General features: G+C 34.8%; 1 protein-coding gene across 9 annotated transcripts in view; it reads left to right on the plus strand.

Annotated features, from left to right (window-relative positions):
• Positions 1-26,730, plus strand: part of CAMK2D (calcium/calmodulin dependent protein kinase II delta) — a 363,055-nt gene that overhangs the window by 135,175 nt on the left and 201,150 nt on the right. For all 9 annotated transcript variants that reach the window (XM_056803000.1, XM_056802996.1, XM_056802995.1 and 6 more), the window contains exon 3: positions 1,093-1,152. In XM_056803000.1, the coding sequence (XP_056658978.1) occupies positions 1,093-1,152 (60 nt within the window). The remainder of the gene's footprint in view (positions 1-1,092; positions 1,153-26,730) is intronic.

The raw sequence follows: 26,730 nt of genomic DNA on the forward strand, positions 1-26,730 counted from the left end.
GATCTCTCATATATAGAACTGGACTCTTAATGTTGTAAATACTTAATACATATCAATAATAATATTAATATAATACTTAATACATATCAATACTAATACTAGTAATACAGCTAGCATTTATATAATGCTTTAAGGTTTTCAAAAAGCATCATATTTCATCTCATTTCATTCTTGCAACAAATGGGTGAGGTACATGCTATTATTATCCCCATTTTACAGACAGGAACACTGAGAAAAATTGCCCAGGATCACATAAATCCTAATTATCTGAGCAGATTTGAACTTTTCTTCTTTAATCCAAGTCCAGCATTCTATTATGTTACTAGCCCTAATTTATTTGTGCAGTTACATACTAGGCAATAGATAGATAGCCTTAAAAACAAATACCTCTGTGGTTGAACTGAAGCCCTGCTTTTCTTCTGTACAAGAAGGATCCTATCTTATCCCATTGGTCTTTAAGTGAGAGGTCATTTCTAATAAGTATCATGTAGCTCGTTTCCACATTTCCCCCTCAGGGTTGGAATGTAGCATTGTGTGATAGGTATGAACCTTCTTCTGGTATGACTGCAATGTTGGGATATGGCAAGCCCTGTAGACACATACGGGAAGTATGCAGTGTTCAAAGTGTTTGGCTTTTAGACACTAATGACAGTTAATCATTGTCTTACGGGCCAGGGGAAGAAAGAACTAAGTTGTTTCTATGCTTTCTGTTTTTCCTACTCTACTGTCAAAGTTTGTCATCTGATAATTATAGATGGCATGGTAAATACTTTTCCTTCTCAGGCTTCTTGCAGGGGAGTCTTAATTTCAGCCGAGTTTCTTCATGTCATTGTGTGGAGCTTATGAAATACAAAGAGAATGAACAAATGAGAAGGGGAAAGGCTATATTTTAGAAATAAGATTGGATAGTGTACTGCCTTAGTACCAAATTACAGTAATCACACTTTTGGAGAAATGCAAGAATAAATAAATGTGAAAGGCATTGTGGCATGTGCTTTTTTGATTTTTTTTTCTCTATGCTTCATTTTCTGTGTGATGTATTCAGTTTTATTGGCTGCCTAAAAGTTGTGAATCTTCTCTGTTCTTTTGCAGATCACCAGAAACTGGAAAGGGAAGCTAGAATCTGTCGTCTTTTAAAGCATCCTAATATTGGTGAGAAGATGCCTTTACCTGTCACATTTTCCTTTTTCAAGTCTAAGTTTGACCACCATTTGCTTTGATGCATCATAGAATGTCTACAAATAAATACAACAGGCAGCCAAAGGGAGTGGGTTATAATGAGGGTAGCCAATTAGATTCTTCAGAGCTTTAGGGTGAACTCTTGGATTTAGGACAAAAAATAATTACCAGTATCAAATGTATTGTTCCTGTGATTGAACAATTAAAATTAAATGTGGTGACATCCTAAATCTTAAAACAAAACAGAGACATGTAAAGAAACAGATTTGATTAAGCAACAAAATAAAGTCAATATTTGGCAATTTTATTCTGTAATAGGATTACATAAAATAAATAATTGGTGTTATATGAGAAAAACAGGTAACATTTATATAGTGTTTTAGGGTTTACAAAAGATTTTAGACATATTTCATTCTCACAATAACAATGAAGTGTCATCTTTAATTTCCCCCTATTTTGCTGATGAAGAAACTGAGGTACAAAAAAGTGAAATTCCTTAGGCAGATTTACACAATTAATTATGTAGTAGCTAAAGAATGGATCTCAGAAAGACCTAAATTCAGATCCCACTTTTGAAATGAACTGTTGGCTAGATGCTGGGCAAGTCACCCGCCTTCTCAGTGTCTCAGACAACTCTAGGACTCAATCTTAGATCAGGTTCTGTTTTGGATAGGTAGATGCAGTTTTTTCACTGGTAGTTCTCTATAACAATGAAATCAGTTCCGGTTAAAAACAAAAACCTTAATATAGTGTGGAAAACATATCATAGACCTTTGCTAATACCCTGGTGAATGATGGCTTTGAAGACTATATCATTGTTCATATGTAGGTTGAGACAAGCCACCAGCAGAGATGGATTAGAGGCAGATCTGAGAATGAATGTAAAACTAATGTTTAACTAATGTTCATTAGGCTTGTATCTCTTCTATGAGATTAGTGTTGTTGTTCAGGCATTTTTTAACCAACTCTCTATGGCCTCATTTGTTGTTTTTGTTTTTTGGTAAAGATATAGGAATGGTTTGCAAGTTCCTTTCTGGCTAATTTTACAGATGATGAAACTGAGGCAAATAGGATTAAATGAGTTGCCCAAGGTTACACACAATTTCAGGGAAGATTTGAACTCAGAAAGATAAGGGCTCCCGACTCCACTTTTAGTACTCTAGTTGCACCAGCTGTCCCACATGGATCACACAATAGCCATTGAAACTGGAATTGATTAGGGATTTCTCCCACCTCCATCTTCCTTCTAGAATCGAATGCCAGCATTGGAGATAATCATCTAGTCTTCTTCCTCAATTCGTTGTCCTCAGGAACGATCTGTGCCTACTTGATGCTCCAAAACTGGTCAGAGGATTCCCACTTTCAGTGGAGGGATGAAAGCTGGATTCCTGGGCATTCCCAGTTTGAATTCCAGATACATTTTTCTACAGGAATAGTTTTCCATGGAGACTCTAGTAGTGTTAGAATGTCACTACATTTCAAGTATAAGAGACAGTGTTGTAAAAATGAGTCTTCAGAATCAGAAAGACCTGAATTCAAGGCTGCTTCTGACACATCCAGGCTATGATCCTGGTTGGATCGCTTAACATCTCAGTACTACAGGCAAATCCCTAAGACTATAAATTTATAGAATACGTGCCAGTTGGACATCGATAGAGGAGGATTCCCTCATTGGGAATTTTCAATACCAGTGAAATCACAAGTGCAATGCAAAAGAATATTTTACTTATTTTGATATCTCAGAATGTCCATAATATCATCTGTATCAATACTCCCTCCACAGATGGAGATCACAAACCCTTCAGACTTTGGGAAATAGTTTGTATGAGCTGAGTACAGAAATACTTTTCACCCAATGACTTGTCTTCTGACAATAGTCCTTTTCTGACAATACAGGCTCCCTCTGTACCACAAATGAGTCACAGGAGTGAGACTTTAGTGGAATTACATTTATCAATAACTCATTTGGAAGGCTGGACCACAAAATGATAGTATTGTTCCTTTGGGAAAATGTAATCCAAATTAGAAACAACTTATTTAACAAATGAACTTCTTGAACACAAGCTGCTTGTAAATGATGAGTTGTAAATTAGTTGTAAAGGCAACTAGATTGGGAATCAGATTTATTTTCTCATTCTAATTATGCTAAAGTAATTAGCTTTGTGACTTTAGGCAAATCACTTAATGTTTCTTTGTAGAATGGAGGAATTGGTCTTGATCATTTCTGAGGTCCAGTCCTGGGATTCATATTATTCTAGCAATAGGAATCTCTGAACCATTTGTTTCAGCAAAAATGTATTAAGCAATTAGGTGAATCAGGTGTTGTCCTAGGTTTTGGGGACACAGTGGTGACCAGAAAAGAAATTCTACTGTTGAGAGACTCCTATATTCTTTCAAAATCTTTAAATATAATGTAATAATATGTAACTGGAGGAAAGTCCTCACATTTAGTGGGAACTGGAGAGGGCGACTGGTGCAGCCAGCATTTAAGTGGGAAATTTTTATTGGTTAGAAAGAAAGTGTAGATGTTTTTGGTGAGAAGAACCTTACTGAAACTAGATATGGGAAGAACTGATATGGCTTTGAAAGGAAGAGGAGATTCAGCAGGAAAACATTAAGATTCCCTTCAGCAGATGAAGAGGTTTCTAGCTTGCTAGAGTAAAGCTATATTTTTTCTATACTATTATCAAAACAACCCATCCATTGAGAATGCTCTGGTAAATAGCTGCCTGGGAGGCAAATATAAATCTCAGATGCAGTTGGGAGTTTGCCCAAGAACAGCCCAAGAACAGAACTATTCATAGACATAGTGGAAAGATGCACCCTGGTGTCTGGGAACCTAAAAGGGTACAGGAAGAGGAGAGAGCTATTGATATTCAGGAAAAAATGAAGTAGTTGGATTAATATTCTTTTCCTTCTTGGTTCCTTCCTGTTGTGCTGATATTTGTAAATGCACCAACCAAACCAGAGCATAAATATTTTTAAAGTGCAAAGAATAAACAAGCGTTTCAGATAAGCCAAGATTTCCATATGGCACCTTCACTCAGACCTTTCCTAAGTCTACAAGTTTAATAAAAGATAATTTGGAATGATATGCATAAGGACATTCACTTTAAAGTCCTACTTTTTAGAGATGAGAATCATTAAAAGACTTAGAATGTAGTGTTGTATAACTACAGAATATCTTTTTCATGTTGTAACATTCTGAGAGAATTTGACATCAGAATTTTTTTTTTAAGTTAAAGGCATTATTTCTTAAGGCATTCTACCTAAGGCTACTATTCTCAGGATTTTCTAGGGAGAAATTATCAGTCATAAACTCATGTGCTTCCTCCAATTACCCAAGTCTTTCTGTTGAAGCTACAAATAAATGGCATAATTAAGTTCACTTATTATCAAGAAAGATTAGATTTTTATTTTAAAATTCCCTTTATTCCTGGCTGATGCAAAGAAGGCAGGAAACACCTGAACTGAGTTTTATGTACTTGTGAAGTTTTTGCTGGGAAAAGAATTGCTTGCCATTTCTCAAAGGCTAACATTTGAGCTCTTGCCTGTTCTGGAGTGAAAATGAATTTGTTTACCTTGAGTGGGTAGCATCCTTTTGGTCTTTCTGTTCTTTCATTAATTTACAAAAATGGATACAAGTTAGTTATCTGTGCATCTCTGGGAGAATCACTTAGCTTTTTGGTATCATTGTGTATTTTTATACCAGTTTCAGAAGATAGTCATTAATAGATGGGCAAGTGATTCTAAAATGTAAAGTTCTATATGGTGGCAAGGTATTAGTGTCATCTTTAATTTGGAAAGTGTCACTAAGTATCTCTGAGAGTTGACAGTCTGGTGGTAATGAAACATAAAAAGGTATGAATGTTATGCAGATGAATCTTTTGGCTAAGTTTCCTTTTCTCATTATTCCAAAGAACAGAATATGCACAGTTAGAAGCCTTGTTTTCTTGGAACTAGATTTAGAAAGGTATTACCTGCCCACTTTTATAAATCATGGCACTTTGTATAGCTTTTAAGAATGATGTTATGGTCTAATCTTTAGTTTCTACTGTTTTAGAATAAGTGAATGCTAGAAAATTCAGTGAAGTGATCAAAGACTATTACAATAGCATCCTCACTCATCTTCCTTTATCCAAGCTCATCCCTCTCAAATTCAACCTCCATGCAGTTGATGAAATGGTATTCTTTTTTTTTTTAGAACTCAGATTGCATGTTAATACTAGTTTAAAAAATTTTTTTTTCTGACATTTTGAAATACATATTCCCTCCCTCCTTTCCACAACTCCTGCTTCCCCTAGATGGCAGGTGATATGACATAAGATATATATACATGTGTGTGTGTGTATGTTATCATATAATACATAATTCCATGGTTATCATGTAAAAGAAGACACATATTCCTTACACTAGAACACAACATTCTTGCAGGAACTAAAGTGAAGAATGGTATGCTTCAATCTGCATTCAGACTCCATCAATTCCTTCTATGGCTTTGGATAGCCTTTTCTATCACTATCACCTTGGAGGTATTCTAGCTCCCCATATTTCTCATACTAGTTAAGTCATTCAAGTTGATCATTGTAGAAATGATATCATTTAAGTACATTTCTGTCCATGTTACTACTCTTGGCCCCCTATTGCTGCTCTGTTTGACATTTAATCACCTCCCTGATTTGGCTCTAACCAGTTATCCCTCTGATTTTATTCTATGGTCCAGGAAAATAGTTTTCTTATTATTCATGTGCAGTATTCCACGTCTTATCTTCATGAACAGAACACCCTTCTCTTTACATCTTCTTTCCTTAGAATACCAAGATTTCTTAAAAATTCAGTTCAGATGTTATCTCCTATTTGAAATCTTTCTTGCTCATCCTCCCTGGGTGTGAGCGCTTTTTTATGTTTCCTGCCCTTTGTACTAATTTATATGTGTAAGATAAACTGTAAGCTTCATGAGAGCAAGGACTATTTAATTTTATTCTAATATATTCAATCTTTATCGCAGGGCCTGACACATAGTAAGTGACATATAATAGTTTGCTGATTGACTGATTTCTGTTTTGGGATGAGAATAATCACCAATAGAGTAGAAATTTCTAACCTTGAAATCCAAGGTTATTATTATCATCATCATCATCATCATTTTTATTATTAATGAAATTATCTGAAAATAAGTGGTCTTTGCTAATGCTAACATTCCATGGAATGTGAATGTGTTTTATCTTTTCCCAATTCTGAAGAAAGTTTTGAAGTCCTCGATGGCAGAAATCTTTTTTTAACTTGAAAAAAAATTTTGAAATTTCAAAAATTAGGGATGACATGATTCAATAAGATATCTTCACAAAGAACTTCTTTATCAGTTTCTCCTTCTAAGTTCTAGAATGCCATAAGGACAATCTTATTTTAAAATTTCAAAACAGTCCATTTCCTTATATTTTCAAATGCAAAATGAGTCTGCCAGAATAAGTGAACAATTTACAAGAATAAATGTATATAAAAGGTAAATTTTGAAGACCATCTAAGTTTTCTAGAAAATGATTCATAAGGATAATTCATTTTATAGGTGAATATTATGTACCATGTTTCATAGGAATTTCATTTGCAATCACATCCACTAATCCTCATATATCTTTCTAAATTTATAAAAAGAACCTGAAATTATTTATTAAAAGTTTTGAGTCAAGTAGCTCATTTAAACTTAATTAATAATAAATTTGATTTTTCATGTCTCAGAGGAGTGTTTAAAAATGAATTTCTAAAATATAAAAATGGTCACTAATGCCTGACAATTGAGTTGTCATTATTTACAATGATAGATATTTAAGCAGAAAGTCCTTTTCTTGATAAATCGACATTTCCTCTCACAGTTTTTTTTTTAAATTTATAGGACTTAAAGGACCAAAACTATTTTTTGTTATGTATAACTGAATTAACATTGTGGAAAGCATTCCATGTGACAAATTTTCAACAAAATTGTAAGCGACTGTGAAAAAAAAGATGACATTTAACTGAAGATGAGCTAGAGATGAGAGAATTTTTCATTAATTTGTTATGTGGGAGAGAATTGATCTGCCAGTATTTCTTCATTTAAAAAAACAAAACAAAAGACAACTCAGTCCCCAGGATCCTGTTAAACATAATGGAACCCTAGAAGAATTAGGCAATGGTAATTCATGATAACTTTGTTCTAACTCTGGTTCTACCAACTATAATGTAGTCTTGGATAAATCACTTAATCACTCTAAATCTTAATTTGCTTCTCTGTAAAAAGGTATAGAGCCTCTTCCAGATCTAAATTTCTGTCAACTTCTATATATTTAGATTAGATGTTCCCTATTACAAAACCCTATGTTATTTTATTTTGTATTCTATAGTAGTAATCTGAATTTGTATTTCAATATATAGTCTTATTTTTAATGGAGCCTAAATCATCCCAAATACATTAAATATGAATAGAGAATATAGATAATATACATGAGTATATGTGTATATGGATATTAAATGCAAATGGATAGACAATATAAAAGCATATGTGTGTATATATCCATATGCATATGCACACTACCATATGTGATTTTAATGCTAGGAGAATCAATTTTTTCTCTAATAATTTCAGAAATAATAGTAAAGATGAATTGATATGCATTTCATCTGAATAACTATGCTATCACCAAGCAGTATAATATGACAATGTTGTATTTACTCAAGTAAAGAAAGATGATTAAGATGAAAATAGTAATTTTCATAAACGAGCAAGAAGAGACATATTCAAAGGATTGTTTCAATAGATACATCAAACTGATTGGGTGAGATTGCATCCTTGCAGCACTCTCTATAGTTTGTGCTAATAGCACTTTTGAGGATCGTACAGCTGTTCCATAGAGATTTTTGTAACTAGTTCACAATGGTTTCCAAACACTCAAGTGGAACCATACTTCCTACAAAGACACGACTAGCTTAACATAAGGAGACCCAAAGGAAGCATCGTTCTGTGTTGATATCCCTAAACTAGATGAGTCAGTAAATAAATCATACAAAATAATTTGCCTATCCTCTTTTCTTCCCTTCCTTCTATTTTTTTTTGGTCCTTCTATTAAAATAGGTAACATTTCAAAAATTGAGTAAGTCCCATCATGCTAATGATATATTCCTCTGTGAAACACAGGCATGTCTTTAAACTCATTCATCTTTCTTGCCTCATGATATTTTCTTCACAGAAACTTTTTTTTGCACTTAAAAGTTCTGAAATCCTTGATTTTTTGTTGTTGTTTCTAACCAGAGGATAATATAGCCTTAAGATATTTTCAGTGTTAGAGTATTAAAGATCAAATATCTTCAGAACAAATGTATCAAAAATATTGGAATATATTTAAAATACTGAAACTCAGTTATTGATGAGGTTATTTTATAATTATTCATGAGGCAGCAAATAGGTGGATCAGTAGATTGAGAGTCTGGGCTTGAGATAGGAGGTCATTGATTCAAATCTGTCCTCAGACACTTCCTAGCTGTGTGATCCTGGGCAAGTCACTTAACCCCCATTGCCCAGCCCTTACCACTCTTCTTCCTTGGAACCAATATACAATATTGATTATAAGAAAGAAGGTAAGGGTTTGGAAAATTATTCATGAGATTAGATGTTGCTGGGTTCATTTTGTAACTAAAGAGATGTATTTGTTATTTGTGTATTGGCTGATTAACCTTCCTGGTTGATCTGTTCTTCAGAGTATCTGATGGAGTCCAAACATCCAAAGGAACTGGGAAGTAGACAAAGTAGTACATCATTTGAGCCATTGAATATGAAAAAGAAAGGGGTCAGTGAAAAGAATAGAGGATATATCACCCATGATGATCTGACTATTCTCTCTCCCCTGGTAGATGGTGGTTGCAAATGGACCACCCATTTGGTTCACCCCACAGAGTTGTTTTTTTTTTGAGAACATTCGCATGTGGGACAGCCAGCCTCTTGGTAGAGAAATAGTTCGTTTTGCCAGACTCTTGATTGAAGACCTATTCAAACTGTGTTTAATAGGAAGCCTTTAGAAAAAATGAGACAATTTTAGTAACATGTGAATATGTTAACTTATTCTGTGGTTCTAGCATAGAGAGGGAAAAGAGGAAATGATGGCCACTCTTTGAACCTTTTTTGACCAACTGATTAGTTCTCTTTCCTTTTGTGCCCATACACTAAATGCAGTAGAAAATGAAATTGTGAAGAAATGGCACTAAAGCAGAAGTGGGAGACCTCTCTTGACTCTGGTTCAGCAGACATTAACCTGCTTTGTGAAATACTCTTAACAGATTTATTTATTCCTCTTTGCTCAGTTTTTGTACAGAAAGTCATAGGCAATGATAAAAGAGTCATTAGAAATCATGTAGGTCAACATCCTTCGTTTTATAGATAAGGAGCTGAGGTCCAGAGAGGACGACTTTTCAAGGTCACACTCAGTAAATGAGCAGAATACCTTAATGGGCCAAGGCCTCATAAAGCTTTGAAAATTTTGGATGGAAGCATTTTCATATTGCATAATTGTTAAATTATCTTGTGTTTATATCTGAAAAGCCTACAGCTATAAAATTGAAAGAAATCATAAAGATAATATAGTCCCAACCCCCAATCTCATTTTACAGAGCAAGAGAATGAGGTCCTGGGAAATTAAGTGACAAGGTCGGAAATCTGGAAGCAGAACTCAATGATTCTAAGCAGATGTTCAGTGCTTTGAATCGTGATCTTGATATTCAGCTAAAGGAGACTTGGGAAAAGAAGATTAAAATACTGCTTTCCAAGTACTAGACAGACTTAGTGTGGTATCTGAGGTTGATTATACTTCATATTAATCAATTTATTCCTTAGATAAGAAAAAAATTCCATTTTAAAGGTTTTGATGTTAATACCTTATAATGAGCACTTTTTATAAATCAGGTATGTTATGAGACAAGAAAAAATTCTGACTTAAAGGTTTGATGGTAATATAATATAATACTTTCATAAATCAAGTATGAGGTATCAAAAGCAATATCTGCATAATTGAGTTTACTGTTATCTGACTTGCTTGGTATATAGATATTATGTTTGGGGGTGAGATTACAATTTAATGCATTAAATGAAACTCTATCTTATCAAGTGTTCTTAGTTTCTAAATATTGATATTTTGCAACATAGATCTGTCTTTTTATATTAGTAATGCAATTAAAAAAATTAACATTACAGTTGCACAATAAAGTGCTGTGGATAGGCAGAAGGATGAAATTTTCCATTTAAAACATGGGCTTTAGACATGCATAATTTATATAATTTTCCTTTACATAGCACTTCTGCAGGAACCATTAATCTTGATTCTCTGCCTCTGGAGTAAGAGGATTTGTTGAAGACAAAGGGTTGCAAATAAAGGGGGAAAAAGTTAGTGTCAAATTAGTCTTGATTGGTGTTCTGAGAATAATATGTTATTTCCACTGAGAAGTTTAAATAAGATCTCTTTGGATGCTGCTAGTGACTTTGAAGGAGCATTTTCTATGGGAGAAAATATTACCCACATTGTGGTAGGAAATAATTGTAAAATTCCATCTTTTTATCCTCTTTACTTAGGATAAAACCCAGGAGTAGCAATGTATATCTATGTCAATAGATAGATAGATAGATGGATGGATGGATGGATGGATGGATGGATAGATAGATAGATAGATAGATAGATAGATAGATAGATAGATAGATAGATAGATGGATAGATGGATGGATGGATGGATAGATAGATAGATAGATAGATAGATAGATAGATAGATAGATAGATAGATGGATAGATGGATGGATGGATAGATAGATAGATAGATAGATAGATAGATAGATAGATAGATAGATGGATGGATGGATGAAGAAAGAGAGAGAGAAAGAGACAGACAGAGATAGAGAGAGAGAGAGAGAGACAGAGAGAGAGAGAGAGAGAGAGAGAGAGAGAGAGAGCCTAATAGGATAAAGCCCAGGAGTAGCAATATATATATCTATATCTATATAGATGGATGGATGGAGAAAGAAAGAAAGAGATAGGGAGACACACACACACACACACACACAGAGAGAGAGAGAGAGAGAGAGAGAGAGAGAGAGAGAGAGAGAGAGAGAGAGAGAAAGAGAACAGATATATGAGTATAAGATATAAGAACAGATGGTTTTTGTTCTAAATTGCTGTAGACAATGTTTATCTGATGGAAAATGGTAATTAACCACTTTAAGTAGCCAAATGCTTGTTTTCTTTCTCATTTTGATTAAATCTCTTCTTGTCTTGATTATTTTTGTTAGAAATGTAAGATTTCTCTCTAGAATTCAGTAATGTCCATATAGCTATAAACTTCTTTTAATAAATGTTAGGAAACCATTAGCAAGATCTTTGATGAAGAAAAAAATTCACTATTATCTACCATTTGCTCCAGATTTCAGCAGTAGGGTGCTAACAAAGCATCCTCATTTATTTTGGCCTTAAAATCATATATAAACACACATTTAAATATATGCATATATTTAAACACACATGCACACACAAGCGTACTTTATGTATATATATGCATATACGTATACGTACCTGTAGGTACCTCTCCAGGATTGTAGCTTATTTACTGGGAAAAGGCAATTTTTTAATAATTAGAATAATAATTAGAAATTATGTAGATGTTCAAAGTACTTGAACATATCTTAATTGGTGAGATCTGATTAAAATAGTCTTATTGATGGCTCTTTTGCGCCAAATGGTTTTTCAACTCCTCAAGGGAAAAGCAATTTCACTCAATATTGACAGTCTCTTTGTTACACAAGAACAATTGAAGTATGTATAAGAAGAAGCTGTTCTTAACATGCTATTTCAGGTACTAATGTTGATGATTTGGAACAAATCTATTTCCTAAAATAGTCTTGATCTATTATAATAATAGTGTATTTATTTGGATGTTTTTTCTCTTAACATTATGTGCCCCATTTACATGGCCATATAGGAGAAGAAAAAATAAATGGCAACCTCTCTTCCAGTCAAAGGCTTTTTTAAATAGGAGCCCTTGGCAGAGAAAAACCAAAATTGGATTGGATTAAGGGAAGAATCAATCCATTTACATTGGTTGGAATGAAGTAAGCAGACAACTGGAGCTGATCAATGGTCTCTCTTCAGCCCTACCCAGCTTCCTCTCATCTTTACCAATTTCCCTTGAAAGTACAAGTAAGGAACTCTATAGCCATGAGGACAAGATTTAAGATTTCCATTAGTAGAAGGATAGGTGAGGAACATTTCCCTACCACTACAGGTTGTATTGTTTTCTTTGCAATTTGGCATTTTAGAGAGTTGCTCAGGGTCTCTAAGTTAATCCCTAAACATTTATTAAGCACTTACTATATTTCTAAGCACTGTACTAAACTCTAGAGGCTGGCAAAAAGCAGCCTCAGCCCTCAAGAGGCAGTGATTTAAGTCATTAAAAGTTTGTCACTAAGTTACCCCCAATTTACTGGGCCAGTTTGGAGAGGCAGTTAGATATTACAGAATGGACAAAGTGCTGGAACTAGAGTTAGGAAACCAAAATTCAAATTCAATAGGACACTTAATAGGTGAATGACTCTGGGCAAGCCACTTAAACTCTATCTGCCTCTGTTTAACTCAGCTATAAATGGGGACAATAATTGCATTTACAGTCCAGCAATGCTTTGAGTATCAAATGAGATAATAATATTTTTAAGTGTTTAGCACAATGGCTGCCAGTTAGTAGGTCCTATATAAATCCTCTTCTTGTTGCTGTTCAATCATTTTCAGTTATGTTTGAATCTCTGTGACCCTATCTGTGGTTTTCTTGCAAAAGAAACTGGAGTGGTTTGCCATTTCCTTCTCCAGCTCATTTTACAGATGAGGAATCTGAGGCAGAGTTAAGGGATTTGCCCAGGGTCAACCAGCTAGTAAATAAATGCCTGAGGCTAGATTTGAACTCAGGAAGATCAATCTTACTGACTTCAGACTCAGCACTCTATCTACTGCACCACCTAGCTACCCATATGAATGCTACCCATTATTTATTATTGCTATTATTCAAAGACCATACCTAAACCCTGGTTTTTCTTGAATTTGAAGCCAGCTTTCTATTCAATATGTGTACAGTTCTCAAAATGTGGTCTAAGACCTCTCAGAGGTTCTACAAAGTCAAAACTATTTTCATAAAAATTCTAAGGCATTCTAATTTTTTAAGGATATTTAATTTTCCCAATTATATGCAATAACAATTTTCAACATACATTCATTCTAATTTCTAATACAGTAAATGTCAACTGATACATAAATGTTCTTGAGGGGGGGTCCTCAATACTTTGTAAGTGTTTAAAGGGGTCCTGAGAGCAAAAATATTTGAGAACTGCTGCAATAACCAAATGAAAATGAATTGCATTTTTGCTATAGAATGAAATTCCTGCCTAAAAAAGGTTCTTGACCTTTCTCCCATTAGATTAAAAAAAAATCACATAGCCTGGAATTATAAACTTGAAAGGAAAAAAAAACCCTAAGCATGGCCACTACCAATCTTCAATCACTTACATATCATCCCTGCCATTCTTGAGAATGGCAAGACAGAAAACACCTTCACCACTTTTTGCTAAGAAAGCAAATTGTTAGAACTGGGTGACATTTAATTTTCTCTCTAGTTCCTGTGTAAAACTCTAATTTAGAATTTGTAATGAGAGTGAAAAACATCACAAAAATTGGTGGTTTGTCCATTGAGGAAGTGAACCAGAACATTGGTAATCACATAATTTACTCTACCTTTCTTCCCTTTTGTTTCTTGTTATAGAGGGCAAATAATAATCAATCAACAGGTATTTATGAAGCCCTTAGTATGTGCCAGATACTGTACTAAGCAGAGAGAAATCACTTAAATAAACACTCTAGATCTAAGTGTTATGTATTTTTCTTATCCTAATGTCCTTGAGAACCTTGGCAAAATTTTGGTAGGATATTTTAAGTGGTTAAATTTGACCTTGATGTAATCAAGGTACTGTCCCCTGTCTACTGATCATGGAGACTCAGAAGCTGAGTCTGCTTTTTAAATAAATTTATTTTTTAATATTCTGTTCTTTTTAAATATTGAGTTTCCAATCATCTCCCTGCCTCCTAGCTACCCACCCCACACCCACTGAGAAAGCAAGTAATATGATATCAATTATACGTATGAAATCAAGTAAAACCTTTCCATATTAGCCATGTTTCAAAAAAAAGAAATAAAATTATATTTCAATTCCCTGTAAAAGTTAATCATTTCTCTTACTGGAGATGAATAGTTTTTTTCTTCTTCCAGCATGAGTCCTCTGGAATTGTCTCACATCATTGTATTGATAAAAGTAGACAAATCTTTTGAGAGTTGAGCATCTTACAACATTGCTGTTATGGTATATCTGGTTATTCTCACTTCATTTTGCATTAGTTAATATAGACCTTATTTTTTTTCTGAAACAAACCCCCTTGTCATTTCTTATAGCACAACTATTCCCCAACAGATGGACATTCTCTCATTTCCTAATTCTTTACCAACAAAAAAAAATATTATATTTTTGTACATACAAGTTCTTTTTCTTTCCCTTTAGTATCTTTGGAGCATAGACTTGCTAGAAATATTTGAACATGTTTTTTAACGTGTCAGAAAATAGGAAAGACAATAAGTCTAAAAGAAAAGAAGAATAGCTAGCTGACATTATTTAATTTGGAGGGGGTGAATATTTTTTAAAGAGGCTGAGTGTATGTCTTATAAACTGAAATCAGGAGCAGATTGTTATAATGGCCATATCTAGAATCAAACAAATGGAAGCCCATGCTTAGTTTTGCTTAATGACCACAATCCAAAAGAACTTAAATAATTGAGCCCATTGAAAGGAGTGTTTAAAAAAGAGGCTTAACTACATTTTTGGTTCTATCTTTTACTGATAATAGCTGACATGTGTATAGCTCTTCAAGATTATCCAGCATGATAACATGATTCAAGGTTCTGCTTTTCCTTTTCTCTCTCCAAAGTAAGGAAGAGAAGGCTTCTTTTAAAACATATCTCTGGTAGACATTTTTTTTTCCTGTACATGAATTAGCACACATTTCCTTGCTCAATACAGCCTTTGCTTTCAAGGAAATGACAATCTTCCTGAGGACACAGAACTTCCAATCAACAAACACATTATGTAAAACCAATTCTCAAATTCTGTAACTGGCAGTGCTCAGGGTCCTAAATTGAACCTAGTCAGGTGTTAGGATGTATGGTGGAAGATGTAAATTCCTGTTGTCAGTCATTTCTATTTAAAGAGACTATCCTTTGAGGTGACTGGCTAATCTCCTCTTAATGACTATCAGATTATTATTGTATTAGTATAACCCACAGAACACACTGAACACACCACCTGTTTTGCTTGCAAGATTAATGACCTATGGGGAAAAATTAAAATTTAAGACATTGTTGGTTAAATTTTGCTTGCTCTACAGCATCCTCTGAGAATTCTGCCACATTACATAAAGACTTTTAACTTCATAAGCTTGTAATTCCTATGCTACAACTCCACTTTCAGTTTTTAGTATTAAAATGCCAGAAGCCAAATTTAAGAATATCTTGAAGGACCAATTGACATAGTGCATTTTAAAAAATCTGAATACTTATTCCAAAGTAAACTCATAATAATTTTTGTGTCGATTGACAAACTTGATCCTTTGAGTTAATATATAATTCTTATATTAGAGACCTGAGCCAAAGCACAAGAGAAAGGGGGAAAAAAAACCTTAATTTTCTTGGAGATGACAATTTATTATACTAGGGAAGGTAGAAATAAATTTTTACATGCAAGATTTTGGAGTTTGGGAGAATTTTCCCCTATTTGTTCTATTCAGAACAAATGATTAGTTTTATTTACAAATCCTTTGAAAGAATTTTACATTGTATAAATACTGCCTCTCTTGAGATGTTTACTCCTCTTCCTCCTTCTCCTCCTCTTCCTCCACTCCTCCTCCTCCTCCTCCTCCTGATGTTTTAAGTGTTCAGATGAGTTAGTGTTGAATATTTGTAACAAAAGGTTATGCTTTCATGTAAACTTACATATTCTGTCTCTATCAAGCTATTTTTCCCAAACACATATCCCATAAGTCATTATTGCATTTCATCCTGCCATAGAGAAATCATGTTCTTTCTGACAAATTAGCAGCACCAGTTCTACTTTCAATATGAAGTGGCAGAATATAAAGGTTACATGCACACTCATTTTTTTAAAAGCTTCAAAAAGGAAGGTGATACCTTTTAAATTACCCTAGTATGTCATCTAAAAAACTAAAGGCTTTCAGGAAATGTGATGAAAAAGGTAATTTTTCTTCATGTTATCTCTTTCCCTGTTCAATCAACTGGATGAATTTTACAAATCCCTACCTGATTTGGAGGATTTATAAAAATTACTTCACTGCACAGAGAAAAGGTAGTGAAATAAAAGTAGGCAGAAAAATTCAAAATCTGTTTATTGTGCTTTTAATAGCTCCCATTATTACTGGACCCCAATGGATGCATGATGTCCCTGAGGTAGGTACCTCTGCCATTGGGCTGATCAGGAGCCATTCTACCTCTCTGTGAGACTCTTGCCCATGCCCTGCCAGGGTAGGCAATAGGGAGAATGTTCTTTTAATCTTTTTTTTCTTTTTCATTATTGAAAAATAAAATGTAATTATAGTGAAATAAAACCAAAAGTTTTCCATTATAAATCATATATTGGATATGACTTCCAATATTATGATATATATAATATAATATGATATACAAATAATTATTATATATGGTGATATAATAACTCTATTCTATGCTGATAGAGTGGCCTGTTTCCTTACTAAGGCTAATGCTTCTACTTGTTCAAGTGATTTCATTCCATCTCATTTCCCTCTAATAAGTATTTATTGAGTGCCTTCTACTTGCCAGGCACTATGCTAAGAACTGGGAATACAACTGATAAAAATAAGGGCAGTCCCTGCCCTTACAATCTAATGGGAGAAGACAACAACACACAAAAAAGCAAGAAAATGGGGGGATGGGGGGGAGCGGACAACACAGGATACTGTTTTGGGCAGTGTCAAGTTCCATTGAATTAAGCAGATACAGGTAGAGTGAACTGAGAATCCAGTTTCTGACATCTAAAAAAGAAGGCTTCAGGAGGCATTTGGTACCCTAACCTCTAGCCTTCCAATCAGAGGGTAGAGGCTGCTTGAGGAAGGTGATGTCAGTAAATAAAAAATAAATACTTGGGGTTTAGATCTGGGAGAGGAGGGAGACCTCATAACTATAGGAATCAAGAAAAGTTTCAGGAAGGGAGAAAGGGAGGAAAGAAACATTTATTAAATAAATACCTGTTTCATGCCAGGCATTGTGATACATGCTTTGTAATTATTAGTCCATTTCATTTCCACAACAACTCAGGGATGTAGGTACTATTGCCATCCCTATTTACATTTGAGGAAACTGAGATTAAGTGACTTATCCAGGGAGGCATAGCTAATAAATCTATTAAGTCCCATTTGAATTCTGACTCCAGGTCCACAGTTAGAACTGAATTTTAAAGGAAATACATATCTGCAAGCCCTTATCACTTCTTGCCAGGGTAATTGTAAGAAGTATTACATGTAGAGATACCCTTTTCTTATCCTGAAGTTCATCCCTGTAACATCCAAAATAATTTCTTCTCTTAAATCCCATTATTTTCCTCCTTTGTATTTCCTTCTCTAAAATCTCTTTCCAGATTTTCTTTTTTTACCTATTTACCCTCATATTATTTTCTTTTTCAGAAAAATGCCATAGAGTCCCCCTTTCTAAACCTTTTTTTCACTCTACTAACTCTCATAGATTTCTTGGTGTTATGTAGATGCCAGTGGGATATGTTTGCTTTTCTTTTATGAGCAGCCAGCCTCCTTTAAAAGGAAATTTGTTTATTCTTTAATCTGGTTTTCCTGTGTAGTTCTTCGGCAATAATTTTCAGCATACTATCCACCGTAAGTTTCTCTACTGCCTTACATGTGGCCTACAACTTTAATTCCTTAGAGATTAACCCACGATTTTAATACAAGTATTTAAAAGGTGGACCTTAGTTTTGGGGAGAAGCTTTAAGATTTTAAAACAAGTGGCAGTAAGCTGAAGTCTATGGACCTCTCCATAACATCTTTAAAACAACTGATTTATTTATTTGTTTGTTTGTTACATTAAAATTCCCAGGTATCTCCCTCCTTCCCTATCTCATACTAGAGAATAAATCATTTGACAAAATGATGTAATTTAAAGCTGTCTTTCTTGTTTCTACTTATTAGTTCTTTCTCTGGAGATGGACATCCATAAACCAAACAATATCTTTTAAATGTATAAAATGCATAGGATTATAAAGGATATGAATTATTTTGAAATGAAGTTCTCAAAATACATGTTGTTTTTTAAAAGCAATTTCATTGACGTCAAGGTAAGAACCCCTGCATTAAAAGAATTGTAATTTCCCAAAGGCAATAATACATTCTGTTTTCTTCTTCCTTTTCCCTTCTGGGTTCAGTTAATCATCCATTTACAGTGTTTGTTCAAGATACAGGTAATGATAGATAGTCAGTACTAGCTGTTTATACAATTGCACATAATAGCGTTAACCACTTCTAAATGCCCCCATTTTTGTCATTAAAATAGAATACAGATGCCTGTTGATCTATACAACTTAATTTGCACACAGTCATACTTACTTCACTCTGCCATTTATGTTATCGCCTTTTTGGTAGCATCTTGTAATAAAACATATTATAGAAGTGATATTTCATGGGATGTTTCTAAAAGAAAACTTCCCCTGTCTCTCACCAAAATAAAAATCAAAATAATATTACTTAATCCTTTTATTGTAGAAGAGAACACAAGGAAAATGGCCAGCAATGATCGGGGGTTTTCATAAGAAATATTTTGGGAAATAGAACATCTGCTTTAATAGCCCTTTCACCAGGAACTATAGTTATAGTTCATATATCTTTAATAGGGAACAGAATCTTTGGGAAGCCAAGTTTAATTACTATCTGTGAGCAATGTCTGAAAAGACTGAAAATATAATTGTTATTCTTGAGAGACCATAAACTTGTATGGCTGGAGAAACATTAACTTCAAGGTGAAAGGAGTTAGAGCTTTTGTTTCTGAGACTGAGTTTAACTCTTATCCTGTGGAAAAGTTGTTACAAAGAATTCTTGAGAGGCACTGGCTGCCACCTTGAAAGAGCTGGATTAATGGTAGGGCTGTGTTTCCAGAATTGAAAAGTCAGACATTGTAATTAATGATTAGAGGGGATTCTGATGTGACCTTTCTCCCTTTGCTGCAATTTTGAAATGATTAAATGTCTTTGTATCGATTGGTGCACTGTTTCTAAATTATATATCCTGTAATCATGCTTATTCAAACCTGAACGACTAAGTGGTTTGCTATAAAGAAATGAGTGAAACCTTATAGGGAAAATGGTTTCTTGAGTTTGTTAATAAACAGGAACAGGTTTCAGAGATAATTGATTAATTATATTGTTGAATGTTTCTATTAATTTATGAAGAAATATAAAATCATAACTTTCGTTGCCTTAGAACCCAAGATGAAAATTTTTTAGGTAATGAGTCAAGTGGATGGGTGGGAAGAAGGAACTTGTTATGGTTATCAACTTATGAAATGTACTACACAATCCACACAGCCTCACTTGGAACATGTATCAAAATATTACAGAAACAAAAAAAATAAACAAACCTGAAAATAGTCTCCTACATGGTCAACTGTGTTTGTCATTGTTTCTTCATTTTTTAATGTCCACCATTTACTACTCCAGGCTTCATTATAGCCACAGTCACTTCTCTCTCATCTCTTCAGCCTACTGATTCATTGTGTTAAATAGAAATCATTCTTATCTATTCATCAGGTTTAATTAGGCATCTCTTGATGAGCCTGCTTTTTGTTTCTGTATCATTTAATTAACAATTTATTAAGGATGTTCTGTTTTTAGATATGGGATTGTTGTTAGTTTTAGTCCTGACTGATTCTTCATGACTCTATGTGGGATTTTCTTGGCAAAGATATTCAAGTGGTTTGACATTTCCTTCTCTGGATCATTTATAGATGAAGAAACTGAGGTAAGCAGATTTAAGTGGCTTGTCCAGAGTCCCACAGCCAACAAGTGTCTGAAATAAGATTTGAACTCAGGGAGAGTAGTCTTCCTAACTCCAAGCCTGGCACTCTATCCACTACATCACCTAGGTGTTCAGACAAAGCAAATGGAAAGACAGAAAGTAAAATAAACCCTTCTATCAAGAAAATTACATTCTATCAGTAAAAACATTATGTGCTAATACGTACAAAATAAATGCAAGGGGTTTTAGGAGAGAGTAGAAATGAAGGAAACCTAGTTGCCACAGAAATCAAAAATTTTAAGCAAGAAAAGAAAAAAAATCACTTATTAAGGACCTACTATGAGCCAGTTGCTGTGTGCTAAGTGCTTCATAAATATCTCATGTAATTCTCACAACAACTCTGGAAAGTTGGTGCCATTGTTATCCTTATTTTACAGGTGAGAAAACTGAGGTTAAGTGACTTGTCCAGGATGACACAGATAATAAAAATCTTAGGCCCCATTTGAACTTGAATCTATTTGACTCCAGGCTCAGAGTTTGAGCTGGATTTTAAGGAAAATATATCTGAATTTAATAGAGCTCACTTTAAAATTTTTTTATCATTTAGATTTTTAGCTAATTATGTTATGAAATTATGAAAGTATCTGATTAATTTAGATCTTCCCTAACTAATGTGAATGAATTAATGATGTAACAATTTAAAACAATATGGTATAGTGAAATGAGCCCTGGTTCTAGCACTTAGGACAGCCTAGGGCTCTTGGCTAGTCTCTGACATTTACTAGCTGGGTGACCATGGTCAGTCCACACAGGCTCTCTGAGCAGCAGTATCCTCATTTATAAAATGATGTAGGTAAAAATAGAATAGACTTACTTTACATGGTAAATGGATAATGGGATAATATATAGAAAGCACACTGTAAAAATTAAAATATTATTTAAACAGCATCTTATTAGATGTGGGTTAATATCTCTTGGGTGCTTGTGGGAAGTAAATGAAAAAAAATATTTGTAAAGAGCACTTAGTACAGTGCCTGGTACATAATAGGCATTACAGAAATGCTTGCAGTTGTCCTCTCTGACATTATTAGCATTGTAGAATTCCAGTTATTATTTGATTCTATCATTAGACTATTAGCTGCTTGAGGAGAGTCATGTCTATAGAATGCAGCCCAGGCTATATCTGAACTCCTGTGTCATCACAGACTCATCCTTCAGGTACTGATGAATAGATTCTCTCTTCTGAGCCTTGTTTATCCAAGCACAATGACAGTATGTAAAATTCATTCAGTTCACAAGGAAGGGTGGTCCAGGCAATGCCAACCTCCTCTCCTCTCCTTCTTTTACCAGGCTCATTACACTGAAAAGCCACATGAGAGAATGCTCCCTCCTAGAGAGAGCTAGAACCAAGTCCTCTCTTCAGTGAAGTCCCTAAGGCTTCTCTTCTGTGGCAATAAACCAGTATTTCCTACCAGCAGTGGGTACAAACAATCCTTAATTTTCCAAAAGCAATAACCTTTTCTTTTCCTTAAGTGTTTTCCTTATGGGATCCCAGCTTCTCTGTGTCTAGATAGACACTGCAAAGAAAAGTCTAGTTAGTTCCTTTTTAAAAATTGATTTATTTTCTTAACTTAAACACCAATAAGTAATATTTAAGCAGATTTAAACAGATATAATTATAAGGTATATGAGAGATGTGTATGTGGGGACAGAAATAGTGAGAGCAAGAGAGGGAGTAAGAAAGAGGGAGAGAGGGAGAGGAAGAAAGGGAGAGAGAGAGAGAGAGAGAGAGAGAGAGAGAGAGAGAGAGAGAGAGAGAGAGAGAGAGAGAGAGAGAGAAAGGGAGAGGAAGAGGGAGAGGGGTAAGGGAGAGAGGGAGAGGGGTAAGGGAGAGAGGGAGAGGAAAAAAGGGAGAGAGAGAGAGAGAGAGAGAGAGAGAGAGAGAGAGAGAGAGAGAGAGAGAGAGAGAGAGAGAGAAAGGGAGAGGAAGAGGGAGAGGGGTAAGGGAGAGAGGGAGAGGGGTAAGGGAGAGAGGGAGAGGAAAAAAGGGAGAGAGAGAGAGAAAGAGAGAGAGAGAGAGAGAGAGAGAGAGAGAGAGAGAGAGAGAGAGAGAGAGAGAGAGAGAGAGAGAGAGAGAGAAAGAAAGAGAGAAAGAGAGAAAGGGAGAGGAAGAGGGAGAGGGGTAAGGGAGAGAGGGAGAGGAAGAGAAGAAGAGAGGGAGAAGGAAAGGGAGAGAGAGAGAGAAAGTACCAATTGGCACAATGAAATGCTTATATGAGCCATATTGTTAGTCGAATCTGGTTAATGGCATTCTTGATCCCCTTTTTCTTTGACCTCATGAAATGATTTTTAGATCATAGACCTGGTTTTGAATTGCTCGCCCCATAAGCATACACCTAGATGAATCTGTTAGGCTCTATGCCCATACACAAGCCTAGCCTTCATCAGATTCTGAAGTTCCCTGAACTCCTCCTAGTCAGAATGATCTCTCCTATAGTTCCCAGGACATAGGTTTAGATCTGAAAGGGGCTTGAGAGACCATCTAATCCTCTCCCCACTCTTTGTTTTATAGATGGTATAAACTAAAGCATAGACTGTAAAGGAGAGGGGTAGAATTTGAATCCACATTTTCTGACTCCAAAATCAGTGTTCTTCCCATGCTACCTCTCTGGTTTTGAGAAGTACTTTCTTCCAGTGCATAATAAGCCTGTAAAAACTCAGAAAATATCCTGGAGTGTTCCTGAATATCAAGACCTGAACATGCTGTTTAAGTTGAATATAACCAGGTATCAGTTGGCAGCCCTACTTTTATAATTTTAAAACTGGATGCTGCTTATAACTATGATACATGAGTGGATATTATATATGAAAGTATAAATAGAAACTTACTAAATGACAGCTTTGGAAGGAAAAATCCCCTTTGCTATTTGGAGTAGGTAACAGGTTCTAATTTCAGTAGCAAACCTGTCCTGAGTCACTCTAAGCCTTTTGAAGCCCTTATCATCCCTCATTGCTCCCTTTATAGCTTTAGAGATGGGGAGCTAGACACACACCCTCAAGGATGAGTCTAACAGACTAAAGTGAGGTCATTTCTCATGAGCAGCTGGCAACCTGGCAACCCCTAGACCTGTGATTCCTCCAAATCCCACTGTTCCCATTGAGATATGCAACAAGGAGAGTCATGGAGAGGAGCTCAATTGTCAACTGATTAAAAATTTAAAAATGAAGCATGGCTCCCCTTAACCAGATGCCAAGATGGTAGCCCATAAGGCAGAGCACAGACTAGGAATACTCTCCATAAATGAAGCAATAATGAAAGGGGCATTTCGTGAGAAACCTTTGAAGACATATGAAATGTTGAAGAGTGAAGTGGATAGAACCAGGAATCTATCAGTTGAGCAACAATCATTTATTAAGTGCTTACTATATACCAGTCACTGTGCTGCAAAGAAAAGCAAAAATACAAAAAAAAAGGCAAAAATAAAAAAAAATCCTGCCCTCAGGGAGCTATATTTATATGACATTTAATTTTGTTATTTTCTAATATTCAATAAGTATCTTAAAATCTTATAGCTATATATTTAAAATATATATTCATCATAAGAATTTTTAATAATAATAATGATCTAAAAGCAGACAACTTTGAAAGACTCAGGGCTTTGATCTTGAGTACAATGACCAATCATGATTTTAGAGAACTGAGGCAGAATGGCACTTGCTACTGGACTGAGAGATGATAGATTCAATATGTGGAATAAAACATTTTTTTTTTGGACTTGACCAATGTAGGAACTTGACTATATATATTTATTACCTTGATTTTTTTTTCAATAGGAGTGGTAAGGGAGAGAGAAAATAAATACTTGTTAATTGGGAAAAAATTAAGAAAGGGAGCTTGATTAATGGATACTTCAGAAGTTATGTTCCATGTTAAAATATATTCCAGCATATATTTACGTAACCTTTTCTCCCCAACAAGGCATGATTCTATAGAACATGCTAGAAAGGGAATAGGTATTTAAAATGAGTCCAAATGCTTTATCACTAAGCATCTCCATTGGATGATCATTGGACCAGAATGTTGCCCCCATCCATACTGAAGGTGGGATTTGGACTAGATGACTCTCAAGTTCCCTTCAGGCTCTAAGACTGTAAATCTATGATCTATGTTGAGTTAAAGTATTATATCTGCAAATTCAGAGAAAGATTTTGATGCTCACCCACTATGAAAAAAGAGAAGCAAGGCTGGGAAAGAGATTGGGAAAACTGTAAGCCAATAAGTGAAATGAGTTTCAAAACAAGAAGATGGACTTCACAGATATGATTAAATGTGTTAGTCAATATAAACTGAGGATGAAGATGTCCCTGATGAAGGAGCTGGTTCTCTGTAGTTTTCTCTCTATTTCTCTTCCCAGTAAAGCCAGAGGACCACAACAGTTGCTTCCTAACAGTATCTCCAACATTCAGAGATCTCTGTGGCTTGTTTAGTGAGTCTGCCTAGGTCTCTGACTTTTGTTCCCCAGCATGAGAGCCTGATCTTCCCAGACTCTGGTCCTTTCTGTCTTGCCTAGATATACAATACCTACCTATTCTTCCTGACTTTGTAGGCTTTTCTAAGGTGACTTCTGACCTCACTGACTGACAATATTTCATAGGTCCCCACTCTACAAACCTCCCTCCTATGCAGTTAAACTCATAATCATGCCTCTTCTTCATTTTCCCTGACTTCCCAGAAGGGTAAAATTAATTCTGCATTATTTGACTGTTAAAATTTTAGTATCAATGACTTCAGAGATAAGCAACAAAAAGTTTTCTAAAGTATATAGTTTTCTATCAAGGCTTTTATGATTTTTTCCTTTTAAGTTGGCTTATTTAGTTTATTTTTATTGTATTACTTTAAATTCCTGAGTAGTAGTTACAGAAATAGTTTCCCTGCTAGGCTTTTGATTAGAGATTTTTTTTTAATTTTATGAGTACAGATTTGTTAAAACTATTAATTTTTGTCTTGTTATCCTAATTTTTTTAGTTCTCCCATATCTCTACTCTGCATTTCTTTAAAACCCTAAGTCTCTCAATGAAAAGAATTACCCATTGTAGAGAGCATCTCATAATAAATATTGAATATTATTTTTTCATAGTTTCTCTTACTACCTCCTGACTCAAGGAATCCCAGAATCAAATATAAAATCTTCTGTTTGGCATTTAGAGCCCATTGTAATCAGTCCCTCTATCCCCAAACCCCAACCTTTATTTTTTTTATACCTTCTATCTACCATGTACTTTGTGACCCAATAACACTGGCTTCATTTCTATTGCTTCCAAAAGGCACTCCATCTTTAGACAGTAGGCATCTCTGTTGGCTTTCCCCTGTGGCAGGATGCTTTCCCTTCTCATCACAGGCTCCTAGCTCTCTGGCTTTTTTCAAATCCTAACCTTCTATAGGAAACCTTTCCTGTTAACCTCTTGATTCTCATATTTTTCTTCTGTTAGATACTTCCATTTTAGATTATAAATAAATGTTCCTATTCCTTTGCATGTTGTCTCTTTATTTAGACTGAGCTCATCGATAGCAGAGACTTGTCTTTTGGCTTTCTTAGCATCCTCAGTGCTTAGCATCTGGCATGTAGTAGGTGATTAATAGGTATCTTTTGCCTGCTAATTTACTACTTTTAGTGGTAGTATAATGGCACCCTGGATAGTATGCTACATTTGAAGACAGAAAGATCTGAATTCATATCTCTCTCACACACTTATTGGCTATGTAGCACTGGACAAGTCACTTAACCTTGGTCTGGTATCTATAAAACAGTGATAATTGTAACACCTATCTCCCAATGTTGTTGTGAGGATCACCTTAGATGATATACCTTATTTGATATGTATACTCAGATTTCTATATGTAAAAAAAAAAACAAACAACCCTTTAAAAGCATTATGTAAATTAAGCTATTATGATCATTCTTACAGATATTATTTGAGACAAATGTTGTCATTTTTGGCATTTCACTTCCATTGCCAGAAATCTACGCAAAAATATATTAATATTTTACTTTTTACTTTTATATTTCAAGAATCCATGATGCATTATGACTCCTCTGTGGCATGAGATAATCTTCATGACTTGCTGTGGACAAAAACAAATTTGTTATACAGAAGCCACCTTTCTGTTTCTCAGTGTCTTTGAAATGAGATAGGCTGATCATTTTTGCAATTTCGCAATAACATCTGTCATAAGAGTGCCATATACCATGCCATATCCAGCTTGCCCTTTCAGAATTCTGTGCTCCAGTCGTGTACTGTAGCCTTTGGGGTTCTTGGTTTCTCTTTGTCACAAGAATAAGACTCTGGTGGAGGAATTTATTAATAGCCCTAAAAATATAACACATATCAATAGAATGATATTCAAATACCTTTC

This window comes from Monodelphis domestica, chromosome 6 (genome assembly GCF_027887165.1).
Source record: "Monodelphis domestica isolate mMonDom1 chromosome 6, mMonDom1.pri, whole genome shotgun sequence".
NCBI classification, from domain to species: Eukaryota; Metazoa; Chordata; class Mammalia; order Didelphimorphia; family Didelphidae; genus Monodelphis; species Monodelphis domestica.